General features: G+C 45.0%; 1 protein-coding gene across 2 annotated transcripts in view; it reads right to left on the bottom strand.

The window, feature by feature from the left end:
- WDR5 (WD repeat domain 5) overlaps positions 1-13,639 on the bottom strand; it is a 43,728-nt gene extending 30,089 nt beyond the window's left edge. Inside the window, exons 1-2 of one of the 2 annotated variants that reach the window (XM_040324085.1) lie at positions 13,474-13,639; positions 535-666 (exon numbers count right to left, since the gene is read on the bottom strand). In XM_040324085.1, the coding sequence (XP_040180019.1) occupies positions 535-615 (81 nt within the window). In that variant the 5' untranslated portion in view covers positions 616-666; positions 13,474-13,639. Of the gene's footprint in view, positions 1-534; positions 670-13,473 lie in introns of both variants that reach the window. The other variant, XM_040324084.1, reaches the window with a different exon arrangement.
- Between the last annotated feature and the right edge of the window lie 7,075 nt (positions 13,640-20,714).

Here is a 20,714-nt window from a genome sequence, read left to right as displayed (position 1 = left end):
TAGCATGCATTTCTGACTGACAGCAAATGAAGGCAGCACATGCACAAGTGAATGTTTTAGTCAGGCTGATATTTGAAAGAATGTCTGAAAATACACTGGTTACTGCATTAAATCCTCTAATGATTGCAGATTGACCATCAATTAAACTGAAAACTATAATCAATTCTGAGCATTATAGTTAAGCATAATAAACAGCAACTTGTTGCAAAAAACATCTGCCTGTATGTGTTAATTAAACTGGAAGGTACTCTGCTACTACCTCCCTTTCTTAACAGAATCTGCTGAAGCAATTCCCCCCTTACAGTGATGTATGTGGAAATGGTTACCCTCAAAATGTGCACAGATATAGGATCCGGTCTTACAGCTAAATAAATGGATATTTAAGTGACTTCTGAGATATCAGAAGCATGCTCAGTTGTGTATGTTACGGATACATTTGGTAAACTCCTTTCTATACGTTTTGAGGGAAAAGTCAAAACTTGATGGTTCATGGTGACAAGTGCACATTACTGTGCTAGCACAAGACTGACAGACCTTGCTCTGGTTTGTGGAGGATGAAGGAGTGGATTGCGTTTTAGATCCTTCAGTCTCTGGCTTCTTCTCCTCGGTCGCCATGGTACATAAGCCTGACAAAAGTCACACCAAGTGCAGTAATGTCACCTCCTGCTGCTGAAAGAACAGAATCAAAAGAAGCAAAATTGCATCAATGCACATTCTATACCATAACTTTGATCCTCCACATACTTCTTTTAGAGCTGCACGATTCGGGCCAAAATGAGAATTACGATTTTTTTGCTTAGAATAAAGATCACGATTCTCACAGCGTAAAATATTTTTTTTTTTTGTAAGAATGTAAATAGCTAACTTTACTGGCTATTTTTTTTTTTTTAAATCCATTATTTAAAGTAATTTTTTTCCACAAAAATCCTTTTCAAAAAGACTGCTGCGCAAATACAGTGCAACATAAAATATTGCAACAACTGCCATTTTATTCTCTAGGGTCTCTACTAATTTATATATATATATATATATATATATATATATATATATATATATATATATATATATATATAATGTTTGGGGGTTCCAAGTAATTTTCTAGCCCAAAAAAATAATGATTTTAACTTTGAAAAAAGAGCTGTCAGAAAAAGGTTTGGTGTTTAAGTGGTTAAACGTTCCCTAATTTACATACAGAAGTTTATTCCTTTGATGTGATACAATGTTTAGACTAGAGGTAGACCGATATATCGGTCGGCCGATATATCGGTCGGCCGATATATCGGCCGATATTTGGCCGTTTTTGTGAAATCGGCATCGGCTGATTTTTGTGAAAGAATCGGCCAATTAGCGGCTAAAGTGCCCGGCCCGCATGGCCGCCTGCCCTGCAGTACTGAACCCACTCCCATGTATCCGATTCCTCCATCTGCATGGCCACCACAGAACGGACATAGATTTTACTGGCATCGCGCCGCCAGCCGTGCCCCGCCCCCTCCCTCGGCTTGCTGTATTAAGGACAGGGAGAAACAAATAATCATTGGCTTACAACTGCCGTCTGACTAATGTAACTCCCCCCAGCAGGAATGTCTTCCTTCCCTGCTGAGGTGGAGCCTGCTGGCATTACACCAAGTTCTAAACAATGATTGGCTGATCAGCTCATCAGCATGCACCTAGCCTATTAGGTGCATGCAGATAGAATTGGATTATGATACCAGCATGTATGGAGGGTAAGTTGCCCAAATTATGTGCTACTGTGCCCCCCCTGCAGAATTTATTAAAACTCCTTTTAAAAGGGAAACCTGGCTGAGGCTGGCATTGAGAAAATGGATGAGGATGAATTTGGGTGGAAATTAGATACATTGTGGAGATCCTTCTCACAATGTAACTCTCATCCCCACACAGAGTCATCCATCTTCACAATGCAACACAATCATCTTCATCCCCACCCAGCACCATCCACCCCACTCAAACGCATCCCCTGCACTATCCATCCCTTTCCACAACACATCCCCACCCATGCCCAGCACCATCCATCCCTCTCCACAACGCATTCCCATCCACCCCTCTCCACAACGCATCACCACAATGCATCCCCACCCATGCCCAGCACCATCCATCCCACTCCACAATGCATCCCCACCCATGCCCAGCACCACCCACCCCTCTCCACAACGCATCCCCACCCACGCCCAGCACCATCCATCCCTCTCCACAACACATCCCCACCCATGCCCAGCACCACCCACCCCTCTCCACAACGCATCCCCACCCACGCCCAGCACCATCCATCCCTCTCCACAACACATCCATACCCACGCCCAGCACCATCCATCCCTCTCCACAAGGCATTCCCACCCACCCCTCTCCACAATGCATCACCGCAACGCATCCCCACCCACGCCCAGCACCATCCATCCCACTCCACAATGCATCCCCACCCATGCCCAGCACCACCCACCCTCTCCACAACGCATCTCCTCCCACCCCTCTCCACAACGCATCCCCACCCACGCCCGGCACCATCCACCCCTCTCCACAACACATGGCTGTGGAGGAGGCGGGAACAGAGAGAGGTGGCTGTAGAGGAGTGGGGTACAGAGAGGTGGCTGTAGAGGAGTGGGTACAGAGAGGTAGCTTTACAGCCACCTCTGTACCCCCCTCATCCACAACCACCTCTCTGTACCCCCCTCCTCCACAACCACCTCTCTGTACCCCCCTCCTTAAAATGACTAAGATTGTATTTTTTTATAATTATGAGGTGGCACTGATGGGCTGCACTGGTGGGCACTAATGAGGTGGCACTGATGGACACTAATGGGCTGAACTGGTAGGCAATGATGAGGGGTGCACTGACAGGCTGAACTGGTGGACACTAATGAGGTGGCACTGATGGACACTGATAGGCTACACTGGTGAGCTGCATTTGTGGGCACTGATGGACACTGATGGGCTGCACTCCACCTCTCCACCCTAAACAATAACCTCCTCCCCAACCTAGATTTTCTGAGATAAAAAAAAAAAAATCGGCCTAAAATATCGGCCGCAAATATCGGCCTAAAATATCGGCCGCCCCAATTTTGAAATATCGGCATCGGCCAGAGAAAAACCCATATCGGTCGACCTCTAGTTTAGACTTAAGTGTTCGTACAGTTGTACTACTGCGCTGACTTCATTGAATATATATTAATATATATATATATATATATATATATATATATATATATATATATATATATATATATACACACACACACACACACACACACACATACACACACACACACACACACACATATACACTAGCTGAATACCCAGCGTTGCCCGGTCTTCCTATGTTAACCTTTTGGGGAGGAAAATCATAGTAATATAAATATACCCATCTTTTATATAAGGGTGTAGGTAAGGGTTAATTTAACTGTCATATTACTTATATGCCAAAAAAAAATGTGTGTGTACCAGGTATTATTGAAATATCTCCAGGCATACAGAAGTTATGTGGGAACATACATTTCCCATTGATTTGCATGGGACTTTAAACAAAAACCCCGACCCTCACAAATGGGGGGTAGTTAAGGGATAAATTAACTATCCTATAGTTTAAGTGGACATATAAGTAACATGTGACCAAGTGTTATCGAAATATGTACAGCCGTTTGGAAGTTATGAAGTAACATGTATTTCCCATAGAGTTGAATGGGACTTTAAAGAAAAACCCCGACCATGGCAAATGGGGGTGGGTAAGGGTTAAACCACCTATCCTATGTTTGTTGCTGACATATAAGTAACATGTGTGCCAAGTTTCATGTTAATATCTTTAGCCGTTTGGACGTGATGCTGGAACATACATACATACATACATACATACACGTTGAGTTTTATATATATATAGATATATATTTCACTGAAGTCAGCGCAGTAGTACAACTGTACGAACACTTATAACAATTCACACAATTGCACCACCTGGTGGAGTAAATCACAACTGCAGCAGACTAAACACTTTAATTATAATTATTAGCATTTACTTTAATAGTTTTTTGCGCCGGTATCACAAACCATACTACAATGTTTAGACTTAGAATAGGTGATGGTATCTGCGCTGTGTAAACTAAAATGAACAAAAAGGTGGTACAGAACTCACTATGTGAGTGAGTGAACCATTAGGGGCAATGAAGCCTATATGGTGAAGTGCATAAAAAACAGATGTACTGACAAACAGCATGAACTAATCGTGCAAACTCAAAAAATGCTCAAACAGGCAAATACATAAACACAATGTGTACCAATAAATAAATCCTTAAAGGAGATAACACACAATGGTGAAATACCAAACATATATGGTGGGTGGAAAATAAAAAAGCAAAATGGCATAAAGCAAAAAATAAAAGTAAAGTCTTATAGAGCGGTGCTCCCAAAGAAAGTCCAAAGTTCAGTGTTGATGGAGAAAACTTCAGTGCAAACACCTCTTGTGATTTTTACATGCTCACCTCACGGCTATAGCACGGACAGACAAAAAACCACAGGTGCGTACTCAAGCAGATGCAGCAGAACTTGTAGCTGAAAGGCTCCGCATCAGATTGACATATGAAGGAAACAGTAAAACAATAATGGCATCATACTGTGAGGGCACTTGGGATGCAATAGATGAATCACATAGACATGCACTTACATGGAGGCCATGAATAGTGGGCCTATCTCCAATGAACGCAGAGTTCGTAAGTGATCCTGTGTGAATTCCTAGAAGTCTCCTTTCTACCACCTCCTCCTCCTCCTGGTTGTCAGGTATGGACGGATGAGTTCAAGATGGTGGATGAAGCAGGTAAGTGTGTGAGTTCAAGATGGTGGATGAAGCAGGTAAGTGTGTCCAGAAGATGTTCCAGTGGCAGGGCAGTCCCAGTCTGATAAAGCTTCCAGGGAAGTCCACAAGATAACAGCCAATTTGTGCTGTGAGTGTTTAGGGAACACAATGGTGCTGGAGCCTGGGGATGATGTCAGAGGAAGCGAGACAAAAACCAGCATGGAACACAAACAGGAAGAAGACAGGAAGTGTGTCAGAGGCGGGACGCGTTTCGGAATAGCTCATTGGTTCCTTCTTCAGCCGGTCACTGGCTGAAGAAGGAACCAATGAGCCGTTTCGAAACGCATCCCGCCTCTATGACACACTTCCTGTCCTCGTTCCATGCTGGTTTTTGTCTCGCTTCCTCTGACATCATCCCCAGGCTCCAGCACCATTGTGTTCCCTAAACACTCACAGCACAAATTGGCTGTTATCTTGTGGACTTCCCTGGAAGCTTTATCATCAGACTAGGACTGCCCTGCCACTTGAACATCTTCTGGACACACTTACCTGCTACATGCCTGCTTCATCCACCATCTTGAACTCACCCGTCCATACCTGACAACCAGGAGGAGGAGAAAGGAGACTTCTAGGAATTCACACAGGATCACTTACCAACTCTGCGTTCGTTGGAGATAGGCCCACTATTCATGGCCTCCATGTGAGTGCATGTCTATGTGATTCATCTATTGCATCCCAAGTGCCCTCACAGTATGATGCCATTATTGTTTTACTGTTTCCTTCATATGTCAATCTTATGTTGAGCCTTTCAGCTACAAGTTCTGCTGCATCTGCTTGAGTACACAACTGTGGTTTTTTTGTCTGTCCGTGCTATAGCCGTGAGGTGAGCATGTAAAAATCACAAGAGGTGTTTGCACTGAAGTTTTCTCCATCAACACTGAACTTTGGACTTTCTGTGGGAGCACCGCTCTATAAGACTTTACTTTATTTTTTGCTTTATGCCATTTTGCTTTTTTATTTTCCCCCCACCATATATGTTTGGTATTTCACCATTGTGTTTTATCTCCTTTAAGGATTTATTTATTGGTACACATTGTGTTTATTTGCCTGTTTGAGCATTTTTTGAGTTTGCACGATTAGTTCATGCCGTTTGTCAGTACATCTGTTTTTTTATGCACTTCACCACATAGGCTTCATTGCCCCCAAAAACAACCAACCACCACACACACACACACACACACACACACACACACACACACACACTACAGTCAACTAAGAGCTAAAAGAAACATTTAGGATACCCACAGCTGTAAAAAAAAAACTTATTACTTTAGAAAAAGTGCCCGGGACTCCCTCCAATGGATTGTCATGTGACAAGCCGCAGCATTGATCACTTAGCCAAAGGAAGGACTCTGTTTAGGAAGAGATGTTGATGTGACAACCCTGCTTTACATTAGTAACCCAAGTGGCAATGGCATAGACTACATTACCCACTGTCAAAAGAGCATGGAGCAAATTTTTTTTTTTTTCCCAGAAGTTTCATGTCTACAAGCCGCATTTGTGTTCACAATACTATTGATACGTCAGCATATACCTTGGTGTAAAAGCCAAAAGTATGCACAGGCATATGGAGATCCAGATTGAAAAGACATGCCTACAAAGCATCCCCACATATCTGTACCTTCTTGGGGGGCACATTCCAAAATGGGATGCAAGAGGCCAATGGACCTGACAGAAGCATTCCTGAGCCTATAGTGATCTCCAAAGAGGGGTGGAGCGCAATGAACTAGAGTATCACCACATCCTGGGAAAGGGGAGCTTTAACAAATATAGTGGAGCAAAGGAGCTCAAATATCTCCATGCACTAGGTCCCGAACCTATACTGAACTCTCAATAGGGATCGGACTCCATGAACCTAAACCTATAGGAGCTTCCCCAACAGGGATGGGCCCCAACAGGAACAAACAGCTCTTCCAGCACGTATGTCCCCCCCCCCCCAGGAACAAAAACAGCTCTGCCAGCACGTATGGCCGCCCCCCCAGGAACAAACGGCTCTGCCAGCATGTATGGGCCCCCCAGGAACAAACACAGCTCTGCCAGCACAAATGGACCCCCACGAACAAACAGCTGTCCCTGCAACCTAAAAACTTTTTAAAAAGGTTTCCCAGAAATATGCTTCCAAAAAAAAAAAAATTGATCTCTAATCAAGCACAAGCCCTCAGTAATCTTATAGGTCATCCAGAGGAACTTAGATAGAGTAAGGAAAATTAATTTAATACCTAAATTTGCCCACTTAAAGAAATTAAGGGTCTATAATATGTGTATTTTAAAGTGGTTGTAAACCCTTACAGACCACTTGACCCTACAGGCAAGCCTAGATTAAGGCTTACCTGTAGGTGCAAGAAATATCTCCTTAACCTACTTGGTTAAGTAGATATTTGCAGAAAAGTTTGCACACATCTCAATATAGATTTTGGTCCACTCTTTACAGATCTTCTCTAAATCCTTAAAAGGGCAAGTTCTCCTTTACAGAAGAAGCTGCAAGGTGAATTCATCCCCTTCGATCCCACTGACCTGGAGCCCGGCGATCATCCGCTAGGAGACCTTGTATAGCCGCCTCACTGGTAAGGGATTTAGAAATCCCCTCGGCTTAATCTCCTAAAACGTACCTTGTCAGGAGGTATAATTGGTTGGCGCTGATCAATCAGAACCCGCGTAGTCTGCCCCGTCACCGCAGGCGAAGAGGAGAGAAAAGCGCAGGGATTTCAAACCCACGGGCTGGTAAAGCAGCTATACGATTTGTCAGAACGGGTGATCGCCGGACTCCAGATTGGCGGGACCGGGGGGGGGGGGGGTCAAATCGCTTGGTAACTCCCTCCATACATTTTCTATAGGATTAAAAGGTCAGGAGACTGGCTAGGCTATTCCATGAGCTTAATGCACTTCTTTTTGAGCCATTCCTGCGTTTCCTTGGCGGTATGTTTTGGGTCACTGTCATGCTGGATGACCCATCATCCAAGATTATATAATATATGACCCAGTACATTGGCCCCTCAATGCAGCAAAGTAGGTCTGTACCTTTAGCAGAGAAACAGCGCCAAAGCATAATGCAGTTCAGTAAAAATTAAGTATTTGATCCCAAGCAAAACGTTACTTCGAACTTGGTAAAGAAACCCTTGTTGGGAAGCACAGAGGCAAGATGTTTCTTGTAGTTGGTTACCAGGTTTGCACACATCTCAGAAGGGATTTTGGTCCTTTTTTTTACAGAATCTTCTCTAAAACCTTAGGGTTTCTTGGCAACTTAAAAGTTTCAGCTCCCTCCATAACTTTTCTATAGTGTTAAGGTCTGGAGTTTGGCTAGTTCACTCCATGACCCGAATGTGCTTTTCCTTGAGCCACTCCTTTGTTGCCTTGGCAGTATGTTTTGGGTCATTGTCATGCTGGAAGACCCATTCACGAGCCATCTTCAGTGTTCTGACAAAGGGAAGAATGTTTCTAATCCAAGATTTTACAATACATGGCCTTGTCCAATGGCCCACCATGGGGCAAAGTTGGCCTGTACCTTTAGCAGAGAAACAGCCCCAAAGCATAATGTTTCCATCTCGTGCTTGACTGTAGGGATGGTGCTCTTCGACCCCTTTCACACTGAAGCGTTTTAGCGTTAAAACTAGCGCTATTAAAACACTCATAAAATGCTCTCCATGAATCTCAATGGACCCTTTCACACTGAGTCCTGCAAGCAGCATCTTTGGAGCAGCTTTTGGGCGCTGAAAAAAAAAAAAAACACTCCAAAAACGCCCCTCTCCATTAAAATGAATTGAAAGCGCTGTAAAAATGCCTTACCCTTTCACACTGAGGCACTTCAAAAACGCCCTAAAACTTTAGGGTCTTAGCGGTGCTTTACCAGCACATTGGGATTGCAGATGAGGCTTCGCTTGAATAACGCCTTAGGGTCATAGTCAGCATTTTTTCTTTCTCCAAAAACGGCGAGTCCCCGTCCTCAAGAAGGAACATGTACAGGCCCATCTGAAGTTTGCCAATGAACATCTAAATGATTCAGAGAAGTATTGGGAGAAAGTGCGGTGGTCAGATGAGACCAAAATTGAGCTCTTTGGCATTAACTCGAAAAATGCTGACTATGACCACCATCCCTACAGACAACGATCCGCGGATTGAGCTCCGCTGCCTCAGCCATAGGAAAGGCGGCGGCTTCGGCCTAGGTACACATCTTGGTACACCCGGCGGCGGCCTAGGTGAGCTCGGCGGTGCAGTGGGGCTATATACAGTAGGGGGGGGGGTGTGGACAATACAGGGGGGGTGGGGAGAGATGTGGACATTACAGTGGGGACTATATATGGTGGTGATCCGTTGCACCCCTAGTCATGGATGGGTCTTCAGCAAGACAATGACCCAAAACATACTGCCAAGGCACAAAGAAGTGGCTTGTGAGAAGTGTGCAAACCTGATCACCAACTACAAGAAACTTCTTACCTCTGCTTGCCAACAAGAGTTTTTCCACCAAGCACTGAGTCATGTTTTGCTTTTGCTGGATCAAATACTTTTACTCGCTAAACTGCAACTCAATTTATAACATTTTTATCATGTGTTTTTTCTAGATTTTTGGTTGATATTAGGGCTGAAACAGATAATGGATTATGAAATTAATCGATCACTATTTTCATAATTGATTAATCGGTCCGTAACACAATGAGTTTAAAACAGAAAAAAAAATTGCCCTTTATAGTAGAAAAGGAGCAAATAATCACTACTGTAAATATTACTTTCATTGTTCCACAGTAAAAAAAAAAAAATATATATAAAAATAAGAGTTCTCATTCCAGAAACGCTTTCTGCTGCTTCTGGATCAACACATTCCTACATACTTTCCTGTGGAAGGGTGGCTCCCCCAAGGTAGCAATGGTTGCCAGTGCACTTGGCAGGTCTGGCATTTCCCAACTTTTCTATATTATTTGGCATCCCAGTTGGCGCACATCCATGAGTGGCTGTGCCCGGTTCCGTCCAATGCCTGTACCTCCGTGGAGGGAGCCTCTACAGAGGCCGGGTCCCCGATCGTCCCAGAACCTCCCTACTTGCCACTTACCTTACCAGCTCAGGCTATCGCTATCCGTGCCCAGTTTGGCTCCCTGGATGATCCCTACATAATATTATCTACAGAAGGCCGGGTCCCTGATCGCCCCAAAACCTCCCTACTTGCCACTTCCCTTTCCTCTTTCCGTTATATTGTCACAAAAGTATCCAGGCACACCTGGTTGAAATCTCCCAACAACCCCCTGTGGTTTAACCCCAATCTGCAGGAACCATCCCTGATCCCAATCGCTGGGGGGGTTAAATATTTATGCCACCTGTACAATGCTCAGGGCTTTAAATCCTTTTCTCAGCTACGTTTAGACTTTGATCTACCAAGATCGTACCCATTTTATTACTACCAGCTCAGGTATGCTATCCGTGCCCAGTTTGGCTCCCTGGATGATCCCACTGACCTGCCCCCGTTGGAAAAACTGCTCAGACAGCCAGATCCCACTAAACTTGTCTCCACCTATTAGGCAGCCCTAATGACTGACTTTAACCCCAGGTATCACAAAACTCAGGTAAAATGGACCTCTCTGGACATCTCCCTGGTAGACTAGGACTGGTCAAAATTTAGCGATATGTATAAAAACTCTTATTGCTTCCCAGGACCGCATCATACAGGTCAAAATTTTTCATCAAACCCACCTCACTCCGGCTAGGTTACACAAGATGGGTCGCCTGCCCTCAGCTGCCTGTTTCCGCAGCTGTGGCCAAGACGTCGATTTCTTACACGGCTTCTGGTCATGCCCGGTAGTCCGGGACTTCTGGGAAAAAGTGGGTGCTTTCATCTGATCGGCGCTAGGCCTCCCAAACATAATCCACCCCAAGAAGGCATTTTTTGGCGAATTACACCTATCATCACATGCCAAGAGACTGCTCCGTATACTCTTCTTCTATGTTAAAAAAGCTATTTTACTGTCCTGGAAGGGCACACAGACCTCTCTGAAATCCCTCTGGTAAAAATTAATGACGCTATCCCACTGTATAAACTTACTTTTGAATTTCAGAAATAACAAAACCATCTACAAAATTTGGGGAAGATGGTTGGCTAGTCCGCTAACCCTCTCCCAGCACCGATTGTACTACTCTTGCTACTCTTGCTTGACCATTGATGGGCCGTGCCTCAGGGATCTCTAATGTCTGGACCTCCGCTTTTGCTATATCCAGGTATTATACCTGAGCCTACTTTATATTTTGCACTGATGTCAGTTTATTTTTCTATGTTTGAGTGTATTTCCTAACGTTTATGACCAGGTTGGCTTTCTGGTGGTATTGTTTATTTTGTATGTTTCTGTTTGTTGGTTTGTCTTAAACCTAATAAAAATATATTTTTTAAAAAAAAGTGTCACATAATGGGCTAGTATGCGATGCATACTAGACCAGTGTTTTTCAACTCCAGTCCTCAAGGCACACCAACAGGTCATGTTTTCAGGATTTCCTTTAGATGAAACGGCTGTGGTGATTACTAAGGCAGTAAAACTGATCAAATCACCTGTGCAAAATAATGGAAAGCCTGAAAATATGACCTGTTGGTGTGCCTTGAGGACTGGAGTTGAAAAACACTGTACTAGACCATTATGCTTTTCATTTGCAGGGTTTACAGTGAACGAAAGAGGAAGTAAAACCAGTCGTGGTTTACTTCCTCTTTAAAGGTTATAAAGGATCTACCTGTCAATTAAGGTCTTAAAGCACATGTGTCAAACACAATGCTGGGAGCCGACTCCAGCCTGCCAGGCCATTTCATGTGGCCCTAGCATCTAGAGCTCACCCCCCCCAACAAGGACGTGGCAGAACTCTGTTCTGTCACCTCTTGCTCTCTCACACCGCTCCCCACTGTCACTTGTAAACACGGCCTGTGTTTAAAAGTACAGCTTTCCTCTCAGCTCTCACAAATCCCTGCCTACCTTGCACTCACAGCGGGGACAAGGCAGATGCAGTGTTGGATGGGGAACCAGCCTGTTTAAGAGATGGACTCTGCGGCTAACGCAATGAAATTTAGTTTGACAACCTTCCCATCATCTGCTACCGGCCTCATAGAAGGCAACCACACCCCCCCCCCCCCACGGACCAGGGGCAGGCCCGTCGCTACAGGACAGGTAAAACAAACAATTGCTTGGGCCCCCTAGCTGACCTGGGGCCCCCCAACTTCCCCTTCCCAGGATGTAGCGTGGCCGAGCTCCTCTTCCTTCCACCTGGAGTCCTGTCAGTCCGGCCACCACGCGTGGTACAGGAGATTCAGTTTCCTGTTCCCGGCCGGACTGACAGGAAGTGCACACCGAGTGCTCACTTCCTTTCAGTCCGGCAAGACAGGAAACTAAATCTCCTGTACCGCACGGTACCCAGCCCGGCCACTATCTGATAGGGGACTGGGGAAGAGGAGCTCGGCCACGCTACAGCGGCAGCCTACAGGGAAGAAGGGGAGGTGAGGTAAGAATAGAAAGAAAAAAAAAAAAGTGTAGAGTTAACATAGGCTTTGCATGTGGGGGGTGCTCGGGGCCCCCAAATTCCTTCAAACGGCCCTGACCAGGGGGGTTCAGTGTTGTGCAGCCCGTCAACTCGAGTCAGTCCATGAGCATACACCTTGATATAACCTGCAGAGATCTCCCAGCAGGACATTGCCATCGCCCCCAGGAACCAGCAGAGATGGGCCATAAGGAACTTACAGATTTGTCCCTGAACAGAGAAACTTTTCATATTTTTCTGAAAGTTGCACAACTGTGATTAAAGGAGCACTACTGGTACTGCAGCATATACAATGTTATACCCCATACAGCTCATCCTGCAGGGAATTGGAACCCACAGGGCCCTCCCTGCAGGGAATTGGAACCCACAGGGCCCTCCCTGCAGGGAATTGGAACCCACAGGGCCCTCCCTGCAGGGAATTGGAACCCACAGGGCCCTCCCTGCAGGGAATTGGAACCCACAGGGCCCTCCCTGCAGGGAATTGGAACCCACAGGGCCCTCCCTGCAGGGAATTGGAACCCACAGGGCCCTCCCTGCAGGGAATTGGAACCCACAGGGCCCTCCCTGCAGGGAATTGGAACCCACAGAGCCCTCCCTGCAGGGAATTGGAACCCACAGAGCCCTCCCTGCAGGGAATTGGAACCCACAGGGCCCTCCCTGCAGGGAATTGGAACCCACAGAGCTCTCCCTGCAGGAATTGGAACCCACAGAGCTCTCCCTGCAGGAATTGGAACCCACAGAGCTCTCCCTGCAGGGATGGGCCCCCGGGAACCCATAGAACCCTTCCTGCAGCGATGTGCTCCTACAGAGACTCCACATCACGCATGGGCCCCCATAGATACCCAGAACGGAAACAGACCTTCAGAAGATACCAGACAGGAACTCTTAGGACACACATATAAGACCTCAGAGACGTCTATGGACTGCCAAAATCCACCGCATGTACATAAAGGGCCCCAATGAACTCTGTCAGAGAATAAAGGGCCCCAGTACCTAAAGAGCGTGCTATGGGCCTAGACAACGCCGACAATGAGTGCCAACAACCCAGAGGGAGAGCCTGAAAGGATCATGTCATAAAGCTCGAGATTCGCTAACGTTCAAGGCAGTTGAACCCCGCCGATTACCTGTCCCTTGGGGTCGGGCCTCGCTCTCAGCTCCCCCGCCGGCCACTCATTGAATCCGCCTCACACAGCAAGCAAGGAGGGAGCGCGCCAGGCCAGAGCGAGGAGCGCCTATCGCGCATGTGCAATGACTCACACCGACAGCCGCGTCATGCGATCCTACGCCTGCGCAATACTTCGACTAACAGGAGCGACGCTACGGGGCATGCGTAAAGCTAGGATTAGACTACGCATGCGTCATCGCCTCCATCTCCGCTCTCGTCAGCTCGAGCACAACTAGGGAGAGGAGTTTTTCTTGTGTTGAAGGAGTCTGTAGGTATGGCGCTGTGGGCGTTCTATACAAGCAAGGGGCGTGTCTAAGTGTTGAACCAACGAGGAAAGAGATTATCTTCTCATATAAGAGAATTTTCTGGTGACATACTGAAAAATTGAATGTTTACATTTCTGTCATTTTTCTTTCCTGGTGCTTATCCATGGAAACCTACATATGCATAACTCCCAACCTAATTTTGAGGGACTGTCCCTGGTTGGAATAGGGTCCCTTTGTTCCTCTTTCTTCCTCATTTGTCCCTTATTTTGGTCTGAACTATATCATTGTATATACAATGCACTTTTTATCTTTAAAAAAAAGTATTTGCCAGTGTTAAACCTTTCATCCAAATACTAAACTGCAGCACTTGTAAGTTCTAAAGCCGCTTTAAAGGAATAGTAGTGGTAATAAAAAGAGCACTTGTGAGTTTAAAGGGGTTGTAAAGCTTTGTGTTTTTTCAACTTAAAGCGGGAGTTCACCCGAAAAAAAAAAATCACATTAGATTGATGCTCATTTTGTCAAGGGGAATCGGGTAGTGTTTTAAAAATCGAAGCAGTACTTACTGTTTTGCAGAGCGATCTTCTCCGCCGCTTCCGGGTATGGTCTTCGGGACTGGGCGTTCCTATTTGATTGACAGGCTTCCGACGGTCGCATACATCGCGTCACAAGTAGCCGAAAGAAGCCGAACGTCGGTGCGGCTCTATACGGCGCCTGCGCACCGACGTTCGGCTACTTTCGGAAAATCGTGACGCGATGTATGTGACCGTCGGAAGCCTGTCAATCAAATAGGAACGCCCAGTCCCGCAGCCCATACCCGGAAGCGGCGGAGAAGATCGCTCTCTAAAACGGTAAGTACTGCTTCGATTTTTTAAAAACGACCCGATTCCCCTTGACAAAATGAGCATCAATCTAATGTGAAAAATTAAGTTTTCGGGTGAACCTCCGCTTTAATGCATCCTATGCATTAAGGTGAAAAAACACCTTGCACCCTCCGGCCCCCTGAGCTCCCATTTTACTTACCTGAGCCCCGAATCTCCGTGGGGGTGATCCCGCGTTGCTTTCCCCAGGTCTTGTTGGCTCTTCATTGAATAGATTGATAGCAGCGCAGCCATTGGCTCCCGCTACTGTCCATCAAATCCAATGACCCGGGGGCGGGGCTGAGTAATACACTCACTGGCTATGTACGCCGAGTGTATGACACTGGAGCGTGCCTGTAAGTTAACCCCCTCGGAAGAGAGCTTCCCAGAGGAGGTTAGCGGCCGTGAGACCCCAGAAGAGAACGTTCGGGGCCACTCAGTGCAAAACGAACTGCACAGTGGAGGTAAGTATGACATGTTTGTTATTTAAAAAAAAAAATGAACCTTTAGTGTCCCTTTAACTAATGCATTTTTTTTGTATAATTCTCCTTTAAGGGGGTGTGGCAGGTGGGCGTGTCCTATGCTTACATACTTTTGCTAATAAATATCCCTCATTCCCATCTCAAAAAGTTGGGAGGTATGCATATGGTGTATGCATGGATAGGCTCCAAGAAAGTCGTTTATAAAAGCTCCCAACCTTGGAAGTGGAAATGCTGCGAGCCCTGGCGGTATTGGGCTTGACCACGTTGGGCTGAATATTGGGTGTGGCTTAAAGCCTAACTCTGCTTTTTATTTATTTTTTACTCTTTATTTGTTTTATTTTATCAAAATTCCAAGCATATTGGCCATTACAATTCCAATAAGGAACAGCCAGATAAATTTCCATATAAAAAACATTTTAGAAAATTCCCACTAAGACCCCCCATCCAACCCCCCCACTCTTTCCCTCTTGATTCCTGTTCTTCCCATTTGGCAGTTTTTCCTTTCTTCCTATTTCTGTCCCCTCTTTTCACAGTACTCTTAATTTTTCCGCATAACTCGAATAACTTGAATTCTTTCCATTTTTTCCATTTATCTTTAATTCCTGTTTTTTCCTCTCCTATACTATACTTGAGCTCAGGGGCGGACTGACCATTGAGTCACTCAGGCACTGCCCGAGGGCCCCATGCCACTAGGGGGCCCCATCAGGGTTGCCAGGCTCAGTAAAATCAGGGACAGTATGTAAAAATCTATGTTTTTTTTAGATCTGTCCCTGATATGTCCGAAACCGACATGCTTTTGATGTGAAAATCCTGAGATTTTAGCTGCCCCTCCTCTGCACTGCCTCCTGGCATGGTGGCCATCTGTAATCCCAGGGGCCCCATAATCTTCTATTGCCCGGGGGCCCCATGAGTTGTCAGTCCGCCCCTGCTTGAGCTCCTCCATCCTATATGTCTCTTCCACCAAATCTATCCACGCCCATGGGCTTTCAACCTCTTGCCATTTTTTGGGGATTTTTTTGGGATCATCCTTTTAGCTGCATTTAATAAATAAGGGATCAGTGACTCTTTGTAATGTTTTACTGCCTCTTTTTGGATCTTTTTTTATCTCCTTCTTGGTAGTTTTTTTTATCCGGCCCAGGATTTTCTCCCAGTATTTTTTAATCTTGGAACATTCCCACCACAGGTGGGCCATTGTTCCCTTTGTTGTACACCCTCGCCAACAGTCTGCCGTCTGTCCCTCTTGAAATTTACTTATTTTATCCAGTGTTGCATACCACCCTGTTATACACTTGTAGTTAATTTCTGCGGTCCTGATGTCTATGGCAGAGGAGTGGGTAAATTTTATAATTTTTTCTATAGTGATTTTATCCCTTTGTGTTCCCAACTCCTTTTCCGATTTTTTAATGAATGGGGGCATCTCCAGTTCGTCCACTTTCAATAGCAGTTTATAATGTTTTGAGATGATACCTTTTGAGCTATCTGCTGTACATAGCCGTTCCAACGGTGTAAGCTCCTCCCCTGACATTATTGGCTGGGGTAAGTTTTGAACAAAGTGGCACAACTGGCGATACCGCCACTCATCAATTATCATTAATTCTTCCTTGTATTTTAACTCCTGAAGTGACATAATTCTCCCTCTTTTTATTATATCTCTTAACTGTACTTAATCCTTTTTTATCCAGTTTCCTCCCACTATTTTTTTTCCCCGGTGCAAAGTATTCATTTTCTTTTAAATCTATAAGAGGTGAATTGTAATCCCTATCTATTTGTTTGTGCAACCTATCCCATATTCTCAGTGTGTTCCGTGTCAAAACATGAGTGTTATCATCTAGTGCTTTATACTGTGGGGGATTCCATATTATACTTCCCAATTGTGTCTTTGAAGGTGCATTTAAAATTTTTACCCATCTTTTTTCCTGTTTATCTTTGGCCCACTCCACTACCCGAGACAGTACCGCCCAGGGCAGTCTTAATAGCAGCATGGCCCCCTGGGCAAAGTAATGCTCTGGGGCCCCAATAATGATGACAGTGCAGGTAAACAGACATCAAGTGGGTAGGCGGCACACTGCCTCCCCTGTGCATCTATCACTCTCAGTGCCATCATGGTGCCCCGAAATTCGGGGCAGCGTGGGCTCAAGGCCAAGCTGCTTTGGGGAAAGTGCAGGGGCCCCCCATGCAGCTGGAGCCCCTGGGCAGTGCCCAGGTGTGCCCTCTCATTAAGACAGCCCTGGTACCGCCGCATTATAATATTTTCTAATATCGGGGATAGATAGCCCTCCATGTTTCTTATCCTGTTTTAATACCAGAAAGAAAATTCTATGTTTTTTGTTCTTCCATACATAATTCATTAGCATGGTATTTAGCACTCTGAAGTAAGGTTGAGGTATTACTACTGGTATCATTAGAATTTATACAAGATCTTTGGTAAAAAGAACCATCTTCAGAATGTTAATTCGTCCTATCCATGATATTGGTCTGTTTGTTATTTTTTTTATTTCCCTTTTTCTTTTTTTCTTTATTGAATTGGCCAATGTTATGGCCAAATACTTAAGTTCCCTCTGCCAGGGTAAGTTGAACTTGTCCCTTAAGAGCTGTTCTTCTACTTTACTAATGTTGACATTTTAAATCTCTGTCTTAGTTACATTGATTTTAAAATTTGATATCTCATCATACTGTTTAAGAATTTTAAGTAAATGCGATAATGTGGTCCTAGGGTTGATAATGTAAAATAGTACATCATCCGCAAAGGCTGAGAGTTTATGTTCTTCTTCTTCTACCTTAATGCCCTTGATATCCGGGTTATTTTGGACTGTAGCAAGAAGAGGTTCTAGGGACAGCACAAACAGGAGGGAGGACAGGGGGCAACCCTGTCTCGTCCCGTTCTTCATCTCAAAAGCTGGAGATAGCGTGCCGTTTATTTTAATCCTTGCAGAGGGGTGATGGTATAATGTTTTCATCCACTGGATCATCCTAGGTCCAATTCCCATACTTTCCAGTGTTTGTGTCATGAGTCCACAGTCTACCCTGTCAAATGCTTTTTCCGCATCTATTGACAGGAGTAGACCTGGGGACCCATTCTCTTTTATCTTCTGAAGGAGGAGTAAGGCTCTCACCCCATTATGCCTCCCCTCCCTTCCTGGGATAAATCCCACCTGATTCGGATGGACCAGTGTGGTCATTACCCCTTTCATTCGTTCTGCTAAGACTTTCGCAAACAATTTAATGTCTGCATTAAAGGAACACTAAAGGTACAATTTTTTTTTTTTTTAAATAACATACATGTTCTACTTACCTCCACTGTGCAGATCGTTTTGCACAGAGTGACCCGGATCCGTGTCTTCTGGGGTCCCTCGGCGGCTGTCTCGGCTCCTCCTCGCAAAAGCTTTCCACGTTCATGCGAGCTCCCTCGCATGGTGGAAAGCTTTTGCGAGCGCGCTCCCGTGATACAGCAGCGGCCATAGCCGCCGACTGTATCACTCGGCCCCGCCCCCCCGGCGCGCCGCGTCATCCGCTGTGATTGACAGCAGCGCCAGCCAATGGCTGCGCTGCTATCAATCCGCCCAGCCTAGCCAATCAACGGCCAGGCTGGGAACCGAGCAGGACGACAAGCACGCGCCCGGGACTTTCGAACGGTGAGGTAAGTAAAACGGGGGCTCGGGGGGGGGGCGGTGCTGTCAGATGTTTTTTTACCTTAATGCATAGGATGCATTAAGGTAAAAAAACTTTTACCTTTACAACTCCTTTAAGCAGTGAATCCTTAGCCCATTAAGAGTATGAATCATTAACCACTACTCTCTAAATAAGGTATTTTAGACCGTTTTCTATCCATTTACAAACTGATATTTCAAAGCCTGTAGACTTTACCTTTAGCCATGTGTGGAGAACTGTGTCAAACGCTTTGCAAAATCCAAGTATACCACATCCACAGCCACCCTTTTGTCCAAGGTTTTACTTACCTCTTCATAAAAAGAAATCAGATTTGTCTGACAACTTCTGTCTTTCATGAATACATGCTGTTTGTTGCTTTAAAATATATTTTATTTCCATCAAGAACTTATCTATGTGGTCTTTTATTAAACTCTCCAGTATTTTCCCAACTATAGAAGTTAAACTAACAGGTCTATAGTTACTTGGTAAAGACTTTGGTCCCTTTTTAAATACAGGCTCCACGTTGGCCTTATGCCAATCCAGTGGTACTATTCCAGTTATTAAAGGGTCCCTAAAAATGAGAAACAACGGCTTTGAATTTACAGAGCTAAATTCTTTTAGGATCCATGGGTGGATGCCATCTGGACCAGGTGCTTTATCCACATTTATTCTGTTTAAATATTTCTGGACCATATCACTTTTGAGCCATTGTGGATCATTTGGGGCTTTGTCAATACTGTCTCCATTATAGCCATGCTCCTTTGTATACGCAGAGCTAAAGAAGGTATTTTAACCGCTTAAGCCCCAGACCAAAATGCAGGTAAAGGACCAGGCCCCTTTTTGCAATTCGGGACTGCGTCGCTTTAACTGACAATTGCACGGTCGTGCGACGTGACTGCTAAACAAAATTAGCGTCCTTTTTTCCCCACAAATAGAGCTTTCTTTTGGTGGTATTTGATCACCTCTGCGGTTTTTATTTTTTGTGCTATAAACAAAAATAGAGCGTAAATTTTGAAAAAAAAATCAATATTTTTTACTTTTTGCTATAATAAATATCCCTCAACAATAAAATGAAAAAAATATTTTTTCCTCAGTTTAGGCCAATACGTATTCTTCTACATATTTTTGGTAAAAAAAATCGCAATAAGCGTTTATCGGTTGGTTTGCGCAAAATTTATAGCGTTTACAAAATACGGGATAGTTTTATTGCATTTTTGTGAATTTTTTTTTTTTACTACTAATGGCGGCGATCAGCAATTTTTTTCATGACTGCGACATTATGGCGGACACTTCGCACAATTTTGACACCTTTTTGGGACCATTGTCATTTTCACAGCAAAAAATGCATTTAAAATGCATTCTTTATTGTGTAAATGACAGTTGCAGTTTGGGAGTTAACCACAGGGGGCGCTGAAGGGGTTATGTTTCACCTAGTGGGTGTTTACAACTGTAGGGGGTGTGGCTGTAGGAGTGACGTCATCGATTGTGTCTCCCTATTAAGGGGATGACACGATCGATGCAGCCGCCACAGTGAAGCACGGGGAAGCCGTGTTTACACGCGGCTCTCCCCGTTCTTCAGCTCCGGGGACCGATCGCGGGACCCCAGCTTCGATCGGGTCCCGCGGTCCGAGCTTCGGACCGCGCGCCCGCGACCCACGGCTGGGTAGATGTACAGGACGTGCCGGTACGTCCATCTGCCCAGCCATGCCATTCTGTGGACGTATATCTACAGGCGGCGGTCCTTAAGTGGTTAATAAATGTGCGTTCTCTTTGTCCCCAGTCACCCACTTTAGATTATTTTGTAAAGAGCCTACAGACCTGACCTTTTTTCTATTAATATATTTGAAGGGTTTGTCCTACTATCTTTTGCAATCTGTCGTCTTGAATTTTTGCGTCCTTGATTTATGTTTTACAAATTTGGTTATATTCTTTGTACCATTTAAATGA

This window comes from Rana temporaria, chromosome 9 (assembly GCF_905171775.1).
Source record: "Rana temporaria chromosome 9, aRanTem1.1, whole genome shotgun sequence".
NCBI classification, from domain to species: Eukaryota; Metazoa; Chordata; class Amphibia; order Anura; family Ranidae; genus Rana; species Rana temporaria.
The sequence above is the reverse complement of the archived record's forward strand: the minus strand, read 5'-3'. Positions and strand labels throughout refer to the sequence as shown.